Genomic DNA, 24,109 nt, shown 5'->3' with positions numbered 1-24,109 from the left:
GGTGTGTGCCTGTGGTCAGTGAGCGGTCAGCCTTATTGGAGACTGGAGGTCCTTGTGGGACTTTGATGGCTGGCGTTACCTTGAACTTTCTAATACTTCATAAGGGGCTAAATAATGAGCGCACAAGGCCCTCTGAGCTCACAAAGACAATGTGCAGTCAGAAGCTCTCGGAAAACGGAAGTAATTGTCTGTTTGATGAACGAAGGCTGGGTTAAACCTCTGGGATTCCAACTTGTGCCGTTCAGGATACCCACACACTGATACAACAACGGGGCCGGAAGTCTACTCCCTCACCGGGAAATACATTACACTATAAACAAAAGCACCTAAGGGGAGTAGCACTCGTTTTGCTTTCTGCTCAATCACTATTAGACAGAAAATGGTCAAACACACTGCTATCATACAAACCACATATCTTTCTGTTAATATTAATAAAAAACAGTGGTATTAAACTTTTTCATACCACTGTCCCCCCACCACCACCACCTAGGTGTTGGCCCCTCTAAGAGACCCAAAGGATGTCTGTAGGAGGGTGGGGGCGCATGGTCTTTAAAATATGAGCAGATTACCTACTGTTTACATTTTCTATTAAAAGCAGTCACCTCAATCCTTTTTTTTACATTAAAAATATTAATCTTAATCCATATTTAAAGAGTCTCTCCCTGGACAACCTTCGGGCCCGCTTAGGGCGGCCAGTCCCAAGTCCGAAGACCACTGGTCTAAAACAATAACAATTACACAATATTTTTTTCCGTATTAGATAATCAATCTCCAGTGATGTATTTGTGACAGGGGTTAGTATGATTTGTGACTCACATCAATTGTGACACATACAGGTCCTATTTTCCGATCGGAAACCCCCTTTGCTACTATTGACAGCATACATCATTCTAGCTTCAATAGGACGAGAACGAGAACAGAGGTCCCTCCCCACACTCCAAAGGAGGATGGCCTCAGGTAATCTTGATCTGCAAGATAACTCATGCACAAAACGGCCAACGCTCTTCATGTTGATACAACTATGTTTCGCTCATCAAAATTAGTTACAAGTATCTTGGTCCTGTCCCCACATTAGGTCATCGGCCTTCATCAGGACAAAAGTCAATTTCCATCGTCCACTGGTCCACCCCTTTCCGCTTCTGATGAATGCAATATATCAGTTATACATCATCAGCGCTCAATTCATGTCAACTGGAGTAATTCCTATGAGCCTGCCCAACGATTGTTTTAGCAACCAGCCTTGGTAAAAAGTTTTCTTCGCCTCTTCATATGAAACCTAAAGATTTCTTGATAAAACCTGGTGTCGCCATTAACCACGGCTCATCCGCTTGTGAGCAATGTCCTGTATTTGTCACAATTGATGTAAGTCACAAATAATGCTAGCCCCCAAGGACGTCATTTGGGGTCACCAGGGGCCGCAGCTCTGCGACCCCTGAGGTCTCCCTTGCTACCCAGGTTGGGTGATATTGTATGTATATTTGTTCTATATAAAGCGCTTAAGCGTACGTGCTATATAATAACACATCATTATCATTTGGCCTTTGACGTCTGCTTGCATTCACAGTAATTTGGGCCTATACATACTGATATTAATGATGCATATGGTGATCATTCTTGTATGAAACATATGTCACGTTATAGTGATATTGTGACCACATTTTTCGTAGTGTAATTAGTAACAATGCTACGTGATGCCACTTTATGTTTTGTCAAGGGGTGAAAGGCTGTGTTACAACACTTCCCGTGATGTCACTCCCTCATGCTGACACACCCAGCAGCTGAACCTCAAGATCACACACCTAGCAGCTGTCCCTTACGCTTACACACCTAGCTGCTGTCCCTCATGCTCACACAGCTAGCTGCTGTCCCTCATGCTCACACACCTGGCCGCTGCACCTCATGGTCACACACCTGGCAGTTGTCCCTCAAGCTCACACACCTAGCAGCTGTCCCTCAGGCTCATACATCTAGCAGCTTCCCTCATGCACACACATTCAAAGGCAGTTTCTATTGAGCTCACAGGCCTCATCTGTAGAACAGGCTATCAACATGTTCTCTGAGGTAAAGAGACACTGCGCCTGCTACGCATTTACATTGAAGGCGCAGTTCCTTAATTTAACCCCTAGTCACTTACTGGTAGCCAGTAGGAGGACCTGGGATTGTAGACAGTGGGATGTGTTTTTTAAGGCCAAACACTAGACACGCAATAGTATTATAAACTGTGTGAAGCCTAAAGTCATCATCTCGTTTGAGGTGTGCAATTGGACAGATTGTTAAAAACGTGCAGAGTCAAGTTCCCCGCCTTTTATCGTACACATCCCGGCCCTTTTTTAGGAAGGATTCGCCTAATGGAGTGGGGCATGGAGCATGAAAAACACTCCACACATTTTTCAACCCCTGGAGGATAGGTGCAGGGGCCTGGACCATGAAATATGCTCTACTAATTGCCCCAATCCGTCGAGGGAAACCCACAGTGTCTCCATCAAGACCAAGTTTAGATGCTGGCAGAGAAAAGCTTTTTACAACTGCAAAAACCTGGCAAAATCCATAAGGATTCACTGTAATGACAGCTGCCCAGTTGGCTGCCCTGTTGGTTGACCAACATTATTGATCACGTGGTGCTCCAGGAGTATTTTATGGCTGGGGCGGGCAAAGGCACAGGAACCCAAGATCTGCTTGGATTCCCACTCCTTCTACCACCCCATTAAGAAAATGAGTAAGATCTGGCAGAACAAAAGTGGCGACGAATGCAATCGCAGGGGCCGTCTGCTCGGCTGGATTTCGAGGTTCATGCAAAATGAGCCTGATTTGAAGGTATGCCAGAATTAAGAGCATTTGCATAACTCCATTTGCAATTAAATACACTGCCAAACTTCACCAGGTGCAGGAAAAAGGGACTATAGGTTATCTTAAAGAATAGGCTATATGTAATGTAATGGGCATTCGTATAGAACCTTTCAACTTTGTTATGGTCTCAACGCTCTGTGGGTTGAATGCCTTTGGGGGACCGAAGTTCAAGTATGGGAAATTCAGAGAGTTGGTGAATGCGTGTGTGCATTTTAGCCAATTTGAGTCACCCATGTTGAGCAGGCATGTGGGTGGGTGCAGAGAGCTAGTCTGGAGAGTATGCAAGAGAGATTATATGTGTACAGCTAGACCAAAAATGTCTCGGGTGGATAGCTCAGGGGTAACGTGCCCGCCTTGGAAGCAAGACGACACAGAGCACCACAGGTTCGATCCCCGAGTCCGCGCTTAGAAACCTCTGGGTATTAAGCGCATTATAAATAACCTATCATACTGTGGGGGATAGCTGCCTGCATTTCAATGGCAGAGTTATTATGCAAAGTATGTAGAGCAGGAGGGATATTATGTGTACTGCTAGACCGACATTTTATCATGGGGATAGCTGCATTCTAATAGCAGAGGTGCTGTGCAAAGTATGTGAAGTAGGAGAGATGTGTACAGGTAGACAGTATTTTGTTGGGGGGCATAGCTGTATTCTGATGGTTGAGGTGTTGTGCAAAGTATGTGAAGCTGTGCACTTTAATAACCAAATGTTCTCCTCAGCGATGAGTTTGGGTGGGTAAGTACCTATGCCCGAGCAGTTCTTTCTGACCCACCGTACACAAACCTGAATTCCAGAATGGCCAACAGCATTGATTTAGACATAGGCCAGCCCCCCACAACCTCATTCAGACCCACGGTAAGCTGCAAGCTTTAGCCAATCACTCAAAAACCTGGGAAACACAGGAGTAGACCCTGTGCCAGAATCCCACTAAGGCGAGGGGGAGGAATCTCGCTATGTAAAATAAAGCACAGTCCAGCAGGGTGCGTTGTTGAAGCAGATTGTGTTTTGTGATTGCAGGATATTGGAAGGCATTACAAGGACTATGGAGGAGCAGAGGCTGCTTGAGGTGAGAGGAGGAGGAGGATCCAGGAGGTGAGGAATTGGAAGAGGTAGGGGTGTTAGGAGTAGCTGGTTAGAGTTTGAAGGAGAAGCTAACATGACAAGTTGGTGAAGATTTGGAGGAGGTGGTAACAGGCAAGAACCAGAGCAGGATGTACGAGAAGGCGGGTGAAAGAGGCGGGAGGAGGCACAAGATCCAGTCATAGAAATCAGAGAAGTGAGTAGCCTAGAGGCACAGAGGACTCAGCATACCTCCTGAATGGGGAGAACAGGTCTGGGGTTTAGAGGGTGTTAGCAATAACCTCCTGGCACCAGCTCCATGCCCTTGAGAAGTGTGAGCGCTACTTGGTGTTGGTAGAGGTGAAGCAGAGCAGCATCAACCAAGGGCCGCAAGGAACTGACCCAACTTGGTGGGCCCTCTTTGATCAGGTAGCCATGGATATGATGCCTGGGAAAGACTGCATATATTTAGTTGGCAAGAAGTACTGACCACCATGTGATTTGAGGGTGAGTGACATGGCTTTGGTTATGCAATGTAAGAATACATATCTGAAACCATACTCCTAAGTCAAGTCGTTTTTGCATTTCACTTGGCCCTCAGTGTCTTCGAGAAGGTAGGAAGAACACGTGGAGTGACAGCCCATATTGTGAGTGACGAGAGGTGGTAGAATGCACAGTAACGTCACAGTGTGGAGGATGGAACGATAACTGAGAGGCAGGAGCAGTCCTTATATCAGCCGTTAAGACCCTCTCTGGCACCATTTTAGTGGAACAGCCAAGATTCCAATGCTATCATGAATTATACCCACTGTCATTGCTCTGGGCACCCCTCAAAACCATTGTTTGTCAGCCAGTTGTGCCAGTACCAATGGGGAAAACAATATAGAAATGAATTTGTTGAGCGTTTGCTTACATTTGGAACTTTCATAGAGGTTTGTTTTAACTTTAATTCATAGAACTGAATGTTCAGCATCTTGTATGTGAATGACCAGACTAGTGCCATGTCTACAAACTGGTTTGTAAAGGAACTCGTGCCTGGAATGTCGCACCTGGGCCCATCCCAGAAAAACCATCAGGATGTTGATAATGGCCATGTTGCATCCCTGTAGCCGTGGTCAGGACCAGGGCAAGCTGCTGGTTCTGAACCCTGCAGATAGGCCTATGTTGTCACGACTCCTCAGCATACTCGGCTTTGAAGTGAAGGGAATACGAAATATTTGAAGAAGAGATCTGACCAGAAGCCTGCGACACCTGCCATCTTGAAATTGGGGGCAGGCATCAGTTTTAATTGGAACTGTATCAAACTAAACTTCTCGAAATGTTCCACATTAGAACAAGGGGGGAGCTTAGGAAGAGTGCCCTTTGGGCTTGAAACTTGCATCATAAAATTAACTTCTTCTACTATAATTTGCAGTATCCGTGACAGCTCAACAAAAGCCATCTCAATGAAAATACAGCTTAATGCAGCCACTTAAAAAACGCGTAAACTTCGAGCTATCTAACAGCCATGCGTTTGCTTTGAATGTATATTGCTTCCTTCTTTGATATAAAATAGGGGGAACTCCATTTATGATCCCTTTCGTCCATAATGACCTAAGTCTCCCCTCCAGCACTATTTGTTATTGTTTTTAATTTCTATTGCTTCTAGTTTTCCTCTTTTTTCAAGCCCAAGCCCAACTTTTCTTTTGTATTATTTTGACCTGGGAGAGGGGAGACTAAGATCGGACTTCATCTGAGCCATTTTTCCTTTGGAACTGGAGGAATTGAAAAAGGATCCTTGTAAACTATTTGGAAAACAATCGCTTCGGCCAGTAGTTCCTTTCTCCAGAGAGGAGCAAGGGGCCTGGGTGAGTGTGAGGGGGAGGATGATGAGACATATGTTTGGATCTCACACACATTTTATTTTAGTTTGTCTTCTATGCATAGTTAAGAAAGATGGTATGTGAGAACAAACAAAATATGTTTAACACGTTAGCCCCGTGAAGGCATCATGAAGTAAGACACAGGCAACAGATTCACTTTTCTCTAAAATTATTTATTTCTTTTAAATGTCAGGATGGAGTAAGGCCTAACTTGCCCTATACTAAGGTGGGATTTCCCTACCTAAAGAAACTAAGGATAGTCTGTGTCATTAAGTTCAACTCCAAAGTCAGTCTGTGTCCAAAACCTATACTTGCCCTCACAACTAAAAACATACAATGCGTAGGGATGTCGGTAACCAAAAGAAACAGTGTTCTGACAAAGTTCTGAGCTTCTTCCAGCTCTTGCTGTGTTTTCAGATTCCCCTTCCCTAGGTTCAAAACAGTTCTACAAAAAGGTCTCAGGGTTCCCTTTCCAAGTTCAACACAGTTCCAAAAGGGCCTCTGGGTTCCCTTCCCCAGGTCAACTCCATTCACAAGGTCTCGGGATTCCTTCCCCAAGAATGCAGCTCTTCCAGCTTCAAAACCACAGATAGTTCAACTCTTTCAACTTTCAACAATGTTTCCAATTCAGCTTTGTAATCTTTCAGGCTTTTCAACAGTTCAAATAGATTGCTCTTTTCTTCAATTACTTCAGCATTTATCATTAAACACAGTTTCTGCATCTTGGCTTTTCTTGGTTCTTTCCAAGTAGGGGGTACTCAGTCTACACGGTCCACCCATCACAGGTCACGCAATCGATAACACTTGGCACTTTGCTTACATCCATATCTTCTTATAGGACTTCCTTGCCGACATAGGTTTTTCCCTCTGAACCTGTGTTATTAGTCCACATTCAATTCTGTTCCTCCTTGGCAGTCTCCTGACCATGCTACAACATGACTTTCACACAACTTACTTAGTGGCGTTTATTCCTTGTCATCACCTTGCTTTCACACTGTCCAATAGTGCTTATCATTTGCTTTCCACTCAATTCACCATAGTTAAATACTGGCTTTCACCTTATTCAGACTTTCACATTGCCTATCAATACTCATTACAAGTTTTCACTGTGCTCATCAATGCACATCACTTTTGTTTCATTTGTTGAGTATTTTCATATACTTTGCATATCTTTTCCTTAGTTCGGTATTCAATAACTAAAAAAATACTTTGCAGCTTGTTCAGTATTCAAAATGCTTCTTTTCGGTTTCCAAACCCATTCAGTATCACTCTCTGTTCGGTCAGCCTTTCCATTTGCCAATTTCCAGCCCCTGGAGTGCCCCGGTCTGAATGTTCCTTTTCTTTCACTCAATGGTGTCCGGCAGCTCCACCGGGCATCTCTGCTTTCTTCTCTGGCTTTCTCTCGCTCTCTGTGTGCTTGTTGGGAGCTCCGGCGAGACACGCTCGCCTCTCTCGAGCCTTGCTGCTGTTGTCAGCAGCACACTGGAGTCTTCTGTGTCCCATAGGTCTGGCAGTGGACACGCGGCCTGGGGGACTGCAGGGCTCCTGACACCCTCGTGGCCCATTCTGGCCCTGGTGTCTTCCTCATACCTCTGCAGCATATGGCATCATTTCTGCCTGCCCCTCTCCAGTCTGCTCCACGTCGGTTTGCAATGTCCTTCTCCCCAGGCAGGTTCTCCCTCGACTCTAACCTGCCTTTCCTTTTATGCACAGGTAGCCTCTCAATTGGCTGCAGGTGCTAGCCCTGTGCCTGACCATAATTAACTTCAGTATTGGGACATGCCTGGCCATTACAGTGGTGTTCCATAGTCCTCTTCCTTGTCTCAGTATCAAAGTGGTGTCCATGAATGGAAGTGTGAATCAGTCCTAGTCGTCTCCTCCTCGTCCCAGTCTTAAAGGCATATGAACGCGGGACATTGTATGTGTAAAAGAGGGGAAGGCTGACAACCTACCGGGGCAGGATAGGGTGTATTCTGACAAGGGAAAGGGGATGCCAGTCCTCACCTAAAGACATCATCTACCCACTCCCCAATGTCCCTCCACCCAGGTGATCCTCCCTCGCACATCCACCCCCAGGGTCATGATCCAAAAGCCTTTACCTGGCCACCTGAGAATAGGATCCAAGGGGAGTAGATGGGAGGATGCCCTCAGGTTCCTCACAGCCTCCGCATGGTGAAGCGTGTTGATTCATGTCTATCGTATGACACCACCCTTTGTTGTTAAAGCCTTACATGTTCCTGTTCGGGTGTCAGGTTCTGGGGGTATGGCTGCCAACCTAGATGGTTTTTATTACCCTTGCGAGTATTGTCTTAAAGTAACCTTATATAAGGCCACCAAGGTTGATGGCTCACAGATAATGGGTCTCACTATGACTATGCTGGGATTATCCATGGAAATACCACCAAACTCGTTTACCGTGTCCACCACTTGTCCTTGCCGTAAATCTGCCAGATTACTAGCGTTGGAATGGCACAGTTAATCCACATGCATGTACCACAGACAGATGCTGCCCGTTGTATATCCTCCAAATGTCAGAGGAAATATCTCCTGCCAAGCACAGGAGGTATTCCCTCCCCTTTCTCCCCACACTCGTAGCATGGCTGTTCTGCAAACATGGCTGCAATTCGGTTCCCCTTCCGCCACAATGAAACCCAATGTTCTTGCTTGTCCTAATTGTGGACTTGGCACCGGCGGTAACTAACAGCAACTATAGGTGACGAGCCTACCTTCTTATGCACATCCTGGGTGCTCGTGTGCATGTGGCCTCTTATACCAGTGCATGGTTCTGATGAGTGTTAATGTCCCAAGTGTTTTGGGGGTATAACTTTTGCCAATACCCTATGCATGTTGTCTCCCTTGACTGAGTTATTGCTGAGAATGTCCACATTCAGATTCGACTTGGCCAAGTTAACCCAATTGTCCCCAAATCCATGCAACAGAGAACTTTCTTACCTGTACCACAAGCAGTGCATTTGAAGGGCTCATTTCCAATGCATTCCTTGCAGGTGTGATGGCAGCTGTGACATTGCTTTTTGAACTCGTATTTCCCTGTTGGGCATCGCAAAACACAACGGCCGCCATCGAAAATCCTGAATCAAAGACAGAAATAGTAAGTTAACTTTTATTTATTTTATAATGTTTATTGCTCAATGAGCGTTTTAATATGCAAACAATATTCAATACAGAAAAACAGAAATGTAAACAAACACAGATATACTATTAAAACGTTCACACATACAGTTAAAACATTTCCATATATAGTTAAAACATAATTATACAACAAAATAAAATAAGTTAATGATCACATTTCTGAATGCCATCAAAAGCAGAAGGTTCCCAAACTATTCTACAAAAAGGATGGACTCTGGGTGAATGTAAAATTAGGCGAGCTTTCAAGGTGAAAATCCCCTGAGGTAATACCTCTATTTTCCAAATCCCATAGACATTATCATTACAACCAAACTTGTAATATTAAACACAGGCTATTACATACTATCTTTCAATGCATGAGTATTACAGCACGTGCTTATTAGCCATCAATTCTGAGGGTCTCTAAGATTCACTAATGCCTTAATATAGCGTGCTGCATTATTGTCCTCCAGTATTGGGACTCTGAATTGGATCCCATTTCATTGGGATGTGCAAACATGAGTCGCTGAATAAATGGAAGAAAGACGCAACCGGAAATAATCCCCCTCACCCCCCTCACTGGAACATGGGAAACGCAGAGCCTTTTAATGCTGGTTGATGGAGCAGGTTTCTACTTTTACATCACAATGTGTAAAAGGGCGGGAATTCCAGACCTCATAGAACTTGTCATTGCCCTTTGTTATCTTGGCCGACATCAGTCGTTTCCTTGGCTGCGATACAAGACCCCGAATCTCAGCGAGCTACCTCCATCACGTTTACTCTTCATCAATATGCCTAAAAGTAAACTAACTGCACCTCTCCACTCTCTCCATGGTGCGGCACTAGACGCAAACTGCACAGCCCAGGAGCCAGGTTTAGACACAGCAAACCTGTCACATGCCCTACTGTTCTGCAGATGGCACTTGTCAGGACAGTCGACTTTTTAAAAAAAGGGAGCAGCTTTGCAATTTGTGCTGGAACCTCTGTACCACTGTCTTACGCTTAATTTATTTGTTTGCTTATGTGTGAAGTACAAATATTCCCTACTATAAATGTGCTTCATGAATCAAATATTGATCACAGGCGCGCTGTCATTCTGCAGCACATTTCAAATTTCTCCATTTGTTTTGATCTTAAGGCAAGGCCCCATGTCATGAGTGATTCGTCAGTCTGATGTTTGGCTTCAGGGTCTGGTACTTCTCACGTGCAACTGTGATTCTGATAAAGGCCTCCCTTTGATGCGGGACCATGTCTTAACCTTCTGCAAAGACAGGGCAGTGTGCTGAGGTCGTCTCCCTTCGGGCCTCTTGGGAGGTGTGGATCCACCCCTTTAAGCTGGACGTTTCCTGACCATCACGGAGGCAAGAGCCAAGTCGCCATGATCATTGAGGTGCCCCGCCTTGATTGCTGTACTCAACCCTGTGCTCAATGGAGCAATATTTACACTTCAGAGTTCATAGCCTGTCATGGCCCTCGTTCTCTGTCCCCATCAGGCCTGAATAGAACCAGTTGGAGGAACACTTTCTTCTTTATGTACACGTTCTAGTTCAATAGTTCACATCCACAATGTGATGAGGTATATTGGTGTCTTAATTATGATTTTATTTGAGGGTAGATGCTCTCTGTACTGTGTAGCTGCCTGTCACACATTCCCATCGCCTGCCACTTCGTTACCACTGTGTCCGTCATGCTTATAATGTTGCTCAGCGATACTGGTTTGCTGGCTACGAACCGAGAACATGACTGATTCTTACTAATTATTCCTCATCATGGGACACAATGGGTTCAAAAATGTATCTTGCAGGCTGAATACAAAACTACGCAGCAAGTAGTTAACTCACTGAGCTATCTCGCCAGTTTCTATGCCACTTTTATTGAACAAATGGCATTCTGAGACCTTGATTTCCTTTGGACAACGTCACAGCTACTTCAGTAAACATTGACATTGCACTGTAGCAGGGGAGATGGGTCCTTTACAGGATAATGCACACAAATGCATCGTAGGTATTGGCTAGATATATATGGGGCATAGCAAAGGGTCTATGGGCATTACTTCATTTGATTGATTAAAAGGTGACCATGTTTCGCTGCTCAGGAGCCATTGCATTGGCTTCTTGGTTTTAAGTACTGTGGTGGGTCAGAAGAAGGATGCAGAATCTTATAAAACATTTCAAGTGTGTATTTATTAAAGGAAAGGATAATGCCCATCTCGCCCTAATTCTATGGGGTGTTCACAACTTAAAACTAGCTAAGGTGCTCATCAGTCGTCAGTGAATGTCTTCAAAAAATCTGGCCACCGTCCAAACTAACCCCAACTGACCCTACCATTATCTTAACAACTAAAGACAGGAGAATGACTCCCTTCTCCTCGGTTTTGCGTCTCTCAAACCTCTGTTCAATAGCTGATTTTCAAATAGTCTCTGTGACTTCTTTGATTAGTTTGTACATTTCTTTAAACACTTTATTATACTTCAGATTCTTCTTAAAAGTTCCTTCCTTTGACCTTGGATAGATATATTCTCCCTTGGTAATGGTTTCCGTTTGTTCCTCTCTTCTTTACCTTTACTACAAAGAGTTATTCTCCCCTTTTCCCAGGGTAACGTTATCCAACGTTTATAATTCTCTCTTGAAACTCTCTTCCCTTCTGCTAAATTCACAACCTTTGTTCCAGTTATTTAATCTGTCATTGGACATATATATTAGTTCATCCTTCTCTCCTTGGATGTATATATATTTGCTTTCTTTCTTGATTATGCTTTCTTGGATTTGGCTCAGACGAGTACGAGCACTCCTATAATGATTCTCATCCACTTCTCACGTTTGCAAGGTTATACGCTTATTATCTTGACTGGGACGAGTATGAGTAGCCCCATAATGAGTCTCACTCAATTCTCCGGCTTCCAATGTTATAGTCTCGTTATCTTGACTGGGACGAGTATCAATAGTCCAATAACGATTCTCATTTGCTTCACTCGCGTTAAATGTAATCTTGTTATCTTGACTGAGACGAGCATGAGTAATCCCATGACTATTCTCATTCGCTTCTCTTGCTTTCAATGTTATAATCTTGTTATGTTGACTGGGAAAAGTATGCGTAGTCCCATAACGGTTCAACGTCTCCTTCCCAGGTCTCCCCTCCCCCCTCTTTACCTGCTACTCTCAGGGATAACTTCATTGGGTTTTTTTTCCGTTCGGGATTGGTCTTCTCTGCCTGTCCGGCTTCCTTTGTTCCGTCAGTGCTTCGTACTAAGTATCTTCCGTCCGGATGGCCGTCCGGTGTCTCATATACTGCGAGGTTAAGCGGTACCGACCGCCGAGTGGTTTCAGCATGGTTTTTGAGACCACTGGGCCATCCCAAGATCTCTATGGTCACACCACCACTCTCCGTTCCTCTTTACAATTTACAGGACGCTGCACGTCCAGCATTCGGGTTTCAGTACGCAAGCAGTTGTGCAATTCGCAGACTTTTGCAACTTCCCATTCTCTTCCCCGCTCAGGTATACTTTATTTTAATTTTATTTTATTCATTTTTTGCTGCGAGCCTTCCCTGGCGTACACGCGTGTCTCTCTCTGCCTGTTGTGGCTTCTCATCTCATTGCTCCATCCTGCTTGTCCCAGTTAAATGGAGTTTTCAATTTAAAGGGATACTCACAGTTTCTTGCTGACGATAACACATACTTGTTCTCACTTCGTACAAGTCCAAAGAGGTCATATTGGGAGGTTCTTTAGGTAGTACCTCACAGGAACAGGAGTCCTCGTTCCCACAGGGGGAGTCTCTCCCGGTGAGATCTCGCCTGCCTCCACCCCCCGGGAGGGTGGTGCGGAGTGGGCCTACCTCTCCAGCCTCACAGGAGAAGGCATGAATTCCCGCAATTCCTCACAGTACCTGATGTGACTCGCGCGCCCCTTATGTCTTGCAGACTAAAATCAAATTATATATACCCACCAGAACACTTTTTTCCAAGAACGAAATCTCCTGGTCTTACCCAGCTCATGTTCAAAGTTTTAAGGAGTTCGTAGATTCACTATTCTTGTCCCCACTCTTTGGAACACACTTCCCAGATATCCAGACCACTGATCTTGCCTAACCTTCTGGTGGCCCATTTAAGCCGGCCTTCTTTGCTGATGCTGTGGTACATCTTTATATAATGCTGTCAAATTGACTCACGAGACCCACACAGTGCTTCATCAATCAAATCAAAATGGAGGTTCCCTCTGCGCTTCCCAGGGCAAAGATCTAGAATGCATGGATCGGGAGGTGCACCTTTAAGTTGATAGTCATGTTCAGGCCCTCCTCAAAAGAGAAATTGCAAGGACCCTGCTATCCACGTTGCTTTACTGATGGAAGTGCGATGGTAGTGTAGACAATGCATTTTAATAAATAAAGAAGAAAAAACAGCAGTCACGGAGGAGTCCCACATGCACTGAAGACTGAGGAGGGATCACCAGCACATGAGGAGGGCGGGAAAGCACGGACAGCCTTACTTTAGAATGTACTGCCGCAGAAAAGTGCCCCAGAGTAACGCGCCCCCTATCCTGTAAGGTGAGGGGAAAATGTAAGAAAGCACAGCAAAGGAGTAAAAGGGAGTAAAATACCATTATTACATTGCACCACTTCCATGCCAGAATCCTAACAATATTACATTCATCATAATCGGTGTTGCTCTACATGGCCTGGTGCAAAGCACAGGATCACGCACCAATAGTCCTGCTGGCCTGTTTCCACTGATTCAGATGTTGCGCTGGAAGTTGGATGCCATGTTGTTTTCTTGTTTACTTTATACTTTGCTTCATCCGTCTGCAGTTGGGCTGGTTACAGCTTCATGTCATGTGATCCGGGTGCGCACCTCCTGCATCTTGCTGCGCATTTGAACCTTGCGGCGTAAGGCGTTCAGGAGGTCTTGGCCTTAGAGACCTGGAGCCCACCTGTTCACTCTGTGGGTTGGTGTGGGCAGGTTCTCTTTGGCGCAGTGGGCGATTTCACCACTTGCTCCCTTGCTTTACATACCTTTACATATGGCAATGTGGTCCTAAGGTTGTTGGGATTGTTTAGCTCTGGTCAGAGTACTCTTGCCTATCCTGGGCATTCTCCTGAGGTTTACCAATGGTCTTTGTTGCCTTCTCCTTTTGCCTACTGTGTGTGTTTAATAAGCCTTTGTATCCGGACGCCTTTCAATATGCATTGTTTCCTTTAGTTTGGGTGTTTTTTTTTCTCTTTTTCAGCATATGTGCCATTTTAGCACTTACTTCTCTGACAGCCCGCTTCGCCACTGCGCCAGTTCTCGCGAGCTTTCGGACATTTGACGCTGGTTGCTTTAATGATGAGGCACGTGTGTAGTCTCTGCAGCAGCTCCCTGCCTGTACCTGTGAATGGTTCTCCTGCTTGCCAGGTGCCTGGGGCATTACTTGGTGCCCCTGTGCTACCCCTCTGCCTCTTTGGGTGCCTTTCTGGGTTGCCCTTGCCCACCGCTGCCTACACGCTCCAGGACTCTGCTCATGGTCCACAGGTTAGTGGGCTGGTGTCTTATTCTCCGAGTAAACCTTTCCTTCCTTTTTTTTGCACATTTATATTCATATCAGATTTGTCTGGTCGCTTTTTTAAAACTCGACTTTATCTAACTGCTATGGTGCCATACATTATAAATTCAACATTAAAGAAGGATGTTTAACCCTTATATCCCCATCTGTACACATAACGAGTGCACGTTTCTATGTTTATTTTCATATTAGGTTCATATCAGGTTTGCATGTTGAGCCGGTTCTATGTAAAAATCCCACACAACGGAGGCCAGGCTTTTTTTTTTAAAAACACGAATGCTTGGCTGTCCTAGAGCAGCCTCCAAAGGGTAGAATTTGTTTTCCATTGGGGAGTTTAACTCCTCAAGCCCCCTTTGCACTGCTCCCCCATACGCTCAACTCCTCAGCTGCCCCACCTGAAGCAAAAATGCCCCCAACCCCTAATCCCTGCTCTCCCACACACTTACCTGCTGTCCAACTGGCACCACCGACCTCCCTATTCTGGGCCTATTCTAGTGCGGTCGTTCAGCCGCCTTTTCCTGAGTGGTCTCTTTAAGCGGCGGCCCAGGGAATGCGGTCTAAAGACCAGGTACTGTTGCACTAGAGGTTCACAACATTCGAGATTTCATGAATCAAGGTAATTTAGTGATTCCAGGCTCATACTTCCAATAAGGATGAATGAAAACTATTAGCAAATACCTCTGAAGCCCTGAACATGCTCTTTGTCAATAAGATCAAAACGATTCAGGAAGTAATGACTAGGGAACCTATTCAGTATTCTGTTTGGCCAATGTTGACGGCATCCTGTCCCACATCCAATCAGATTGGTGCCACTGCTTCCATTGCAACAAGAAAGCATGCAGGGGCTCTTGCCCCTCGTGTGTCTACTCTAAATGTATCCATCTTTAGATCTTGTTTGGTTGTGTACCACCAGAGCTTAAAAGGACCCTTCTCACACAGCCCCCATTAATTTCAACAACAATCGACCCATTGCTGGACTCCCATGGATCACTAGATGTTATAGAAAGATTGTGGTCAAACAAACACCAGGGGCATCTCGATCACACCAGGATTTTGGATCCTTTTTAATCCGGTTCGCAGAGCATGCGCGGAACGGAATCTGCTCTTCTGAATGTTTTGGATGATAGCACCTTGCAGGCAGATTACGGTCCGCTCTCACTCTTTCTATATGTTTACACTTGTCTGCAATGTTTCATACCATGAAACTCAATCTGAGACTTGCTCCGTCACCAGTGAGCCTTTCATATCACTCCAGGACTCGACCATCACCACGTGTCCTTCAGTTCACAGGAGAACCGCACTGTGCAACACCGCCACTGCTGTGTCGAGAAAGGCTCTCCAATCTCCGTTCAGTTTATTTAATTTTAGTGGCGATTTGTAGAGTGGAATATACTCACTTCAGAGAACCGTGCTAGTGACAGGATGGAGGTTAGGTGAGGGTGGGGAAGGGAACAATGGGGGAATGTGAAGGTACGTAAGAAAAAGGGGGCGGGAGGAGTGAGTCTGGAATTTCGTTCATAGCTAGACCAGCATCTACATTCCTAAAAGTAACTCTGTAAAGTATCTTTTTGGACACCAGGTATAGCAAGAGTGCACACAGAATTGAAGTTACGTCGGTCAAACAGCCAAGTGGAAAAACGGCATCACTTTTGGAGTAACCCCGACTTCTCAACAACTAGGCCCCAAAGTCATCAGTCGCCATAAGGTACTTCTAAAGTCATAGGGCCTCATTACACGTAATGCAGTAAACCATGGTGCTATTAGCACCATGGTTGCCGCTGGTACCATACCGGTACCACCATGAAGAAGAGGGGAATTACCACCCCATTCCAAGGTTGGCGGGGCAGTAATTCCCCCTTTCTCCATGCCCCATAGGGCTCAATGGGAATGGGGAAGGAGCTAATTAAGGTACCGCAAATTGCGGTACCATAATTAGCACCAAGGTCCCTTTGCGGGTCCCAACTTTAACGGCTGGTCTACACCAGCCGTTAAGGTCGGGTCCCGCAAAGGGACCTCGTAGTAAAGCGGTAAGGGTTTACCAGTACCGGTGCCCTTACCGGTACCGGTAAACCCTTACCGCCTACCGTGTAATGAGGCCCATAGTCATTTGTACTGCTGGGATTTGGGGAAATAACCAACAGGAGTGGTTTCGAAGGTTTCACCAGATAAAATACATGAAGAGCCTTGCTACACATATGCTTAATTAGTCTAATTTTATGCAAATCTATTCCTTCTTTCTCCCATTGACAAGGGATATGATATATGATATGGCATTTATAACCCGCCTATACACAAGTGTATCAATTACTTGTTTGGTAAGCCATTCAGGCAGTTTTAGATCATTCATTAGCACCCGGGGTGGGGGTGCCAACCAATAAGGTTGCTTGGATCGTGGGATGAATCCAACAATCCAAGCATGCGTTTCAATGAATTTGATGGCTGCTCCTCTGCCCTATCATTTTCTGCTCACCCTCCCCTTCCCTCGGTCACCATTCCCTCACCTCCTCACCCCACTCACATTATTCTTTTGGCGGCGGCTCAACCACTGCTCCAGCCTTTCAGGCCACCAAGGAAATGGAGCAGGGGCTCCGCTTGGAGACCCGTCTTCCAGCTCCACTGCGCCCATCTTAGTTAAAGGAATAGTGCCATCAAATTTATTGGCTCAAAAGATGGGCCATGATCAAAAACATGCGTTAAACATAATTTTAAAGAAAGTTCCTATGTAAACTTTTGAGCAAACGATGCTCAAAGCGTTTACATGGGAGCATCCATTTTGCCATTTCAGGCAGCCTCCTCAGATCATGTTAGGCGCTGCCCTGGCAGCACTAATCAAGCAGCAAAAGCCGCCTACTGGGAGCTTTTGCTTACTGCAGCCAGAGCAGAGCTGTACATGAGCTGTGGAGGCTGCCTTCATTTTCATTTTACGTTTTCGGTGCTCCCCAAGCCCAGGGAAGCACAGAAAGTGTAAAATGAAAGGCAAAAAGCAAAGGCGCAGCAATTATAAATACAACGTTGTTGTATTTGTGATTGCTGTGGTTGGAAAACCACGGAAATCATAAATACAACAATGTTGTATTTATGACTGCGGTGGCTTTTGCTTTGAGTCTCCTGGACTCCCCTGAGTTGGGGGAGCCCAGGAGACTCAAAGTGAAAGCCGGTGCAGTCAGAAATACAACGTTGTATTTGTAAATGCTGCAGTTTTCTTTCTATGTTTCTCGGGCTCCGGGAAACATAGAAAGAAAACTGCAACATTTTTAAATACAACATTGTATTTATGTTTGCTGTGGCTGCAGCTTTGAGTCTCCTGGGCTCCCCCGACCCGGACCCGGGGGAGCCCAGGAGACTCAAAGCTGAAGCCACATCAAAGATAAATACAATGTTATAAATGCTGCAGTTTTCCTTCTAGGTTAGAAAGAAAACCGCAGCATTTATTTTGCAGTGCTTTTAAAAACAAATGCAATTTAAAGCACTTACCAGCAGCAGCTTGTGTTAATCTCTGGTCTCTGGCAATAATGAAGCAAAAGCCACCTGCTGGTAGCTTTTGTTTATTACAGCTGGCTGGCTTTTACTTCATTAGTGCCGCAAGGGCAGAAATTAACAAAAGCACAGGAGGCTCATCCATTTCACAAAATGGATGCCTCCTAGTGCATTAAATTTGTGACTTTGAGCCTCATTTGCTCAAAAGTTTACATAGGAACTGTAATGAATATTTTTCATATATATTTTTGATCACGGCCCATCTTTTGAGCCTATAACATTTTTGATGGCACTATTCCTTTAAGTATTTTGTATGAATGAACGGGACAGTGTGGCATCCCATTCGTTTGTACAAAATACATGGCTGCCATCACCCTGGGTTTCTGGATTGCAAACCAGGGGTGCTAGTAATAATAATACACAATCCGGCCTACCAGATCGGATGGTAACAACACTGGGCCCAATGTGTAACATGGTCCCAGGCCGTTACACCCAGGGTATTATTGCTTAAGTAATTCTGATTGCAATTCTCATTGGCGGTTAGGGACACCGGCCTGATGAACCAGTGGACGCTTTCCACAGACAGGCAGTCAGACACTGAGTAGTGCTACTTGTGCCTTTTTCAAGGCAGAGATTTGGCATTGCTGCACATGTCGTTAATATTTTCAATAGGAAGAAAGAACAGACAATTTTTCTTAAACACGCTTGTGCCTACCCAAAGGAGAACTTGAAAGAAACACTCACCACCATAGTTCCAACCCTGGGACCTTTTGCGTCATCTTTTTAGTTTTGGCCTAAAGGCGATGTCAACCAATGCTCTCCACACAGGACTCACCATGATTACTGAAAGTGATAGGTGGCAAAGTAGCAGCTCTGCGCCTGCACCAGTCACATGCCGCCCAGTGTCCGACGTGCGCCTTTTATCGACCAGAAAGGTAGCATGCGGGAACCTTGTGTCAGCTTTTCAAATCAAAAATTAGTCATGGCTCTCCTCTATGAGAACAAACACGGCACAAATGGCCTGTTCTTTGGGAACGTACCCACTCGAGAGTCCGCAGCCACACTTTAGAGCACCTCTTCTGTGATTTTAAATGACCATGGAATATCAGAAATATCGAACGTTGGGCCCTTTTTAGATTTCAGGTATTTTTCGGAAAAATAATCAATCCACACGGAATCTGGTACACAATTTGTTTGAATGATCCTTTGGTCTTTACCTTGGAAATTGATCATTGACCAACAATATGCTGGTGGTGGTACATCACCTTCTAGAGAACCATTCAAAATAATTAGATCCCACGCTTTAAAGAAGGAGCACCATCTTTTCCAATTAGTACTTATTATTCTTGCTTTTGACAGTTGCCCCCCGTATTCTATGGGACACATTGGGAATTGAAATCAGCAGCTACTAAGATGCATGCTTCTGGGTAAGTTGCTTTTATGTAGGTGAGAACATCTCCAAGAGAGTCTTGAAAGGCCAAGAGTTCAGAGCACGAGGGATTCCAGTATAAATTCAAAGCCATCAAGTATTTCGTCCCTTCATTTGATGGGACCTCCAATTTTACAGCCAGGATTCCATCCTGGAGACATGGTATCTTTATCACTTGTTTAAAAATGTCACTTGTTTTAAAAAAATCAGATTTACTGGCCGTTAATAACCCACCCTTTGGTCTTCCCTTTCCAATTGAAGTGGCTGCTTGTGTTACCATTATAAAGCCCTCCAAATCTGGTGTGTGCATTAACCATGTCTTTTGAAAAAGAACCAGATCATTTCCCCCAAATTTTTCTGATCTCACTCTTAGATTTATAAAAGGTACTGGAACCCCTCGTATTCCAACTTGTCAATTTTATCTGTTCTCTACTAAAGAGAAGTCTGGCCTGTGCCCAATTTCATGCATACTTGTGTTATAATTTCAGGAATTATAGACCACAAAGCCTAGAGATATCCGCTATTTTCAAGTGAAATCGATTTAGTTCCCCTCTGATGACCTTCTATTCCCTGATCTGTCTCACCTTTGGAAATGCTAGCTTTATCCCTATCATCAGTTGCCGCTGGTAAGGATTCATGAACTAACAGACCATATTTTTCCAGGAGGTCAGATGCAGAAATAACTGCCTTGGCCCATGCTCTAGATTTCAACCCCACTTCTGCTAGATATGTCTTACCCGGATTGGGAAACTTAGTATATTCTATGTCCCTAGTGGAGAAAAGATAGAGGTCAGGGACCTTTTTGATAATTGGCCAAATTTCTCCTCTATTCAGAAATCTGGGATTGAATTTATGTTTTGGCAGGTGAACCACAGTTTCGGGATAGCAAAAGACACCTGATCTTCTTGAATCGTAGCATAATCCTTACGTTCTGTCGGTTCGGCTAATGCTTCCTGCTCCTCTCTCAACATCTCTTTTTTCTGTCCCTCTTGACTATTTGATACTGGGATGGTTAACGTCACTAGTTTTGTTTCCGGTTGAACCAGATCTGATCTTCCTTTAATTCCCTCTGTTGGGGCAATTTCAGAAGGTGGGCCTTGAGATTTTTTTTAAAAGTTTTGCAGAATATTGGGGCTATCTTTAAAGTAGGACCTTGTGGCTGAGGTGTTGTTTTAAGTATTTTTTCTTCAGATGGAAAATCCGTGCCCACTTCAGCTGTTTCCCTCCATTGTTTAACATACTTACGCCTTTAGGAGGTGGATTTAGGTTCTCATGAGATCTGCCTTGTATCGAATCTGTTTGTACACCTATTGTTATTGTGGTCATTCTTATGTCTTTGTGTGCTTGTATAGGATCTCCTTTGAGTCTTTTCCTTTGCCCTGTTTCAGATTTGACAACTTCCTTTGACTGCCACTAGATGTTGATCCTTTTTTTAATTTCTTCTCTTGAGTATTTTGTTTTCCCACTGGATTAGTGAAGGCATTTATGAATTTGCTTGTGTCACTATTCCCAGATTTTTTAAACTTCTTGTTCTGTATAATGGGTAACATTGACAGTCTGTTCTTTCTTCCATGTTTCTTCCTTCGGAGTCTTTCGTCTACGGTTATAGGTTTGCTGTGAACCTTCCTTCCATTCCTCCACCTCCACTTTCTCTCCAAGCTCCCACTGGGTAAGATGTTCCTCTATTGGGGATAGTATGTCTACAGGGATGGCATCCACCAACTGTGCCTGGTGGCAAAATTCCTCTAGAATGGATTGGGAAAGTGGGGTATCCTCAAGCGTAGAAGGATATAAAGTAGCCTCTAAAGGAATCTCAGGCGATTGTGATTTCTGCATAAATGTTTTTTTCTTGAATAAAATTTAAAAGCAAATGTTTGACTTCTTTCCCTTCCACACTCAGTTCTCTTATTTTGTCTTTCAAATACAGTGTCTCATCTGTTTGCAATGCCATTGCTTCTGTAATGGCTTGTAGAGTTGGAGTAACTGTGTTATTAATTACATTTCTCAATGCCACTATTGAGGAATCAAACTGATCTAGGTCTTCCCGGGTGTATCTGCACATCTCCTTTGATGTTTTCGGAAGACTTTGACAAGGGAATTTAAGACAAAATTCAATCCTACTAGTGTGGCCTCATTTGCATAAGGATTTCGTGTCTCTGTTGTTAGAGGAGAGAGGCCTTTATCTGATTGACAACCTGGGGCCTTTGGTACAAATGAGTCTCTCCTAGCTTGTTCTGTTGGTTGTATTTAACATTGTCTTTGGTGCATGAACACTATTTGGAGATAGGAGACAGTATCAACCCTGAGGGAAGATCTGAGACAGGAAGAACTTGACCACTGTCTCCGTTTTCATTATTATTCCTGTGTTTCACTACCAGACTTGACTGTAAGTTTGTTGGAAAATTAGTAAGACTCGTGTGTCTATGTCTGTAGAAATAATGATTTATTGTTCCCTTCAGGTGTGAAAGCAAAAGAAATATCGAGGCTTAGTACCTTCAAAAGGAAATACACCAAACGCAGGTTCTAAAGATACACAGATCTTTATTCAAAGTAACTGAACAGTTTTCAAAGAAACAGAGTATCGGATAGCTATCAGGCCCTCAGTTCACCACAGCGAATACCAGCCCGTTCGGTGTGGGAAGTGAGTGGGGCTGTACATCAGAATAGTCACACCTTTTATACACTCCAAAACATGATGTCCAACCCACTTGCAGGTTAATAAGTCTAGGATCTAGGGTTCGTGCCGAGTTCATTCCCTAATTTATGCAGCTATACATTTAGGGGTTATCCTTAACATATTCTAAAACAAGTTACAATAGCAACAGTGTGTCTTCAGATTTCGCGTTGAGCCTCTGCAAATTACTTTATACAATATAGTAAAACAAGTGTTCACATAAGATGCTCAAACAGTATTGTGCACAATATACGTTCATGGATTAGTCTCGTTGGTACAGGTAATCCTTTATACACAGGTCAACGAAGGACAAGGTCTCAGTACATGACCCTAACATTTGGCCTGCAGGCAGTTTAAGCATTAACTTGCACACAGATGTCAAGACGGCCATGTTTCATTCTAACAACATTGTCCACCATCTAAGAACACAGGGTGACTTTAGAGAGAATCTAAAATGGCGGATGAACCTAAAAATGGCGGCCTACATGGATCTAAGGTCAGGTCCTTGCAGAGCGACTTGGCCTAGGCCAATATATATTCATACGATCTAGAGGGTATAATACGTTTTCCCGTTCGACACAGGTTTGTCGCTGTAAGAGTAAAATCCTTAAATCCTCCATACTGGGGGTTCAGGATTAACACTTCTTCCCCAGACCTAGCTTCAAAGGTTTGATTATTGTCCAAGTTATGAACTTGTGCATGGGTTGTAATCTCTTTTCCAGCTGACTTGCTTTTTTGAAATTGGACTCCTGTGGCATGGATGTGCAGGTAAAAGAGCCCTCCCATCCTGGGTCCCTTGGCTCATCTGGTCCTGGCCCACTTATCAAATTGTATCTCGTAAGCATCTTTAGATTGCAAGTATTACCAAATGTTCCGAGCAGGGAGGGGTATTGGGCAAACAACGTCCACTGCCCTCCGCTATCAAATAATGGTGATGGGTACTGCCCTCTATGCCGTGTTAGTTCCTCCTATTTGATCACTGAGTGGTCCACAGACCCTTGCTTAATTCTTACTTGTTCTTCTACTCTCACTTTTGTCTAATGTCCCAGGAAATGTGAGAATGTACGTGTGTACTTAGAAATGATTTGTGCACACTGTTCAAAAAAGCGAAGTTACTGATCCAATTTCCAAAATTGGGCGGGTGTTACTACGGGCCGGATCAAAAGGTTTGATACCGACAGTCTCCGGCCTGTACTCCCGCTAACGAAACACATTTTGTTTGTATTTCGTGTGTATTAAGTACAAACCGTGTTGTGACCCTTAAGAAACAGATATATCAATTCCGCTTTAACTTGCCAGTAGAATGCAGCTTTAATGTTTAGCGGTTAGCGAGCGGGAAATGTCAATATCAGTGAATAACTCACAATCGGAAGCAGCTGATTTCAGACACACATGGCTTACTGAAAGAGGTGCTTGTGTTGGAGCGATTATGCGTTGTGGTTTCCAGCATCAAATAAAGTTCTACCTGTGGACTAAGGAAGTACTTCAATCCTGGTCCTCGGATGTTGATGGAATTCCGCTCTTATTTGCTGGAGCTTGATAAATGATTTAATCCCCTTGCTTCCACGGCCATCCGTGGAGCCCGCAGAGCCCAAAGACCAAAAGACTCTGCGTCTGACTCCGCGGCTGCTCCACAGTTCTTCCAGTCTTTATAGTAAACAAAGAGAGGGGACTGGATACTGGATACTCTCTCTGGCACCGCTCTGCTCCGCTGCTACACTTCTGTGAAATGAGGCCAGACAAAAGGCTCTGCGTCTGAACTATTTCGTGTTTGAGCTTTTGAAATCAGTAATGCGTAACCGTAAAGTGTCCCAGTCTCGCGGAGGAGTCTCATTGGGCTCTGCAAACACCTTCCCAACCTCAGCCTTTCAAGTGTGGCTTTCCAAAGGGCCTGAAATGAGCCACTTCAAAGCAAATAAAGCATAATGAGTAGGTGATATGAGCACAACTGTGGATACTTTGAGTAAGTGTATTTATTTACAAGTATTCATTGTGCGGAGCCACGCACCGATCTCCATCCTACTCTCTCCTCCAACCATCGTCGCCTCTCCTTCCTTCCGGAACCCTCCCTACATTCCCTGGAACTTACTATC

General features: G+C 44.5%; 1 protein-coding gene across 1 annotated transcript in view; it reads right to left on the bottom strand.

Annotated features, from left to right (window-relative positions):
• Positions 1 to 24,109, bottom strand: part of PCSK5 (proprotein convertase subtilisin/kexin type 5) — a 1,619,480-nt gene that overhangs the window by 394,646 nt on the left and 1,200,725 nt on the right. The window contains exon 22 of the mRNA XM_069625842.1: positions 8,722 to 8,858. Within this exon, the coding sequence (XP_069481943.1) occupies positions 8,722 to 8,858 (137 nt within the window). The remainder of the gene's footprint in view (positions 1 to 8,721; positions 8,859 to 24,109) is intronic.

This window comes from Ambystoma mexicanum, chromosome 6p (assembly GCF_040938575.1).
Source record: "Ambystoma mexicanum isolate Mex_15411 chromosome 6p, UKY_AmexF1_1, whole genome shotgun sequence".
Taxonomy (NCBI): Eukaryota; Metazoa; Chordata; class Amphibia; order Caudata; family Ambystomatidae; genus Ambystoma; species Ambystoma mexicanum.
This window is presented reverse-complemented; position numbering and strand designations above follow the sequence as displayed.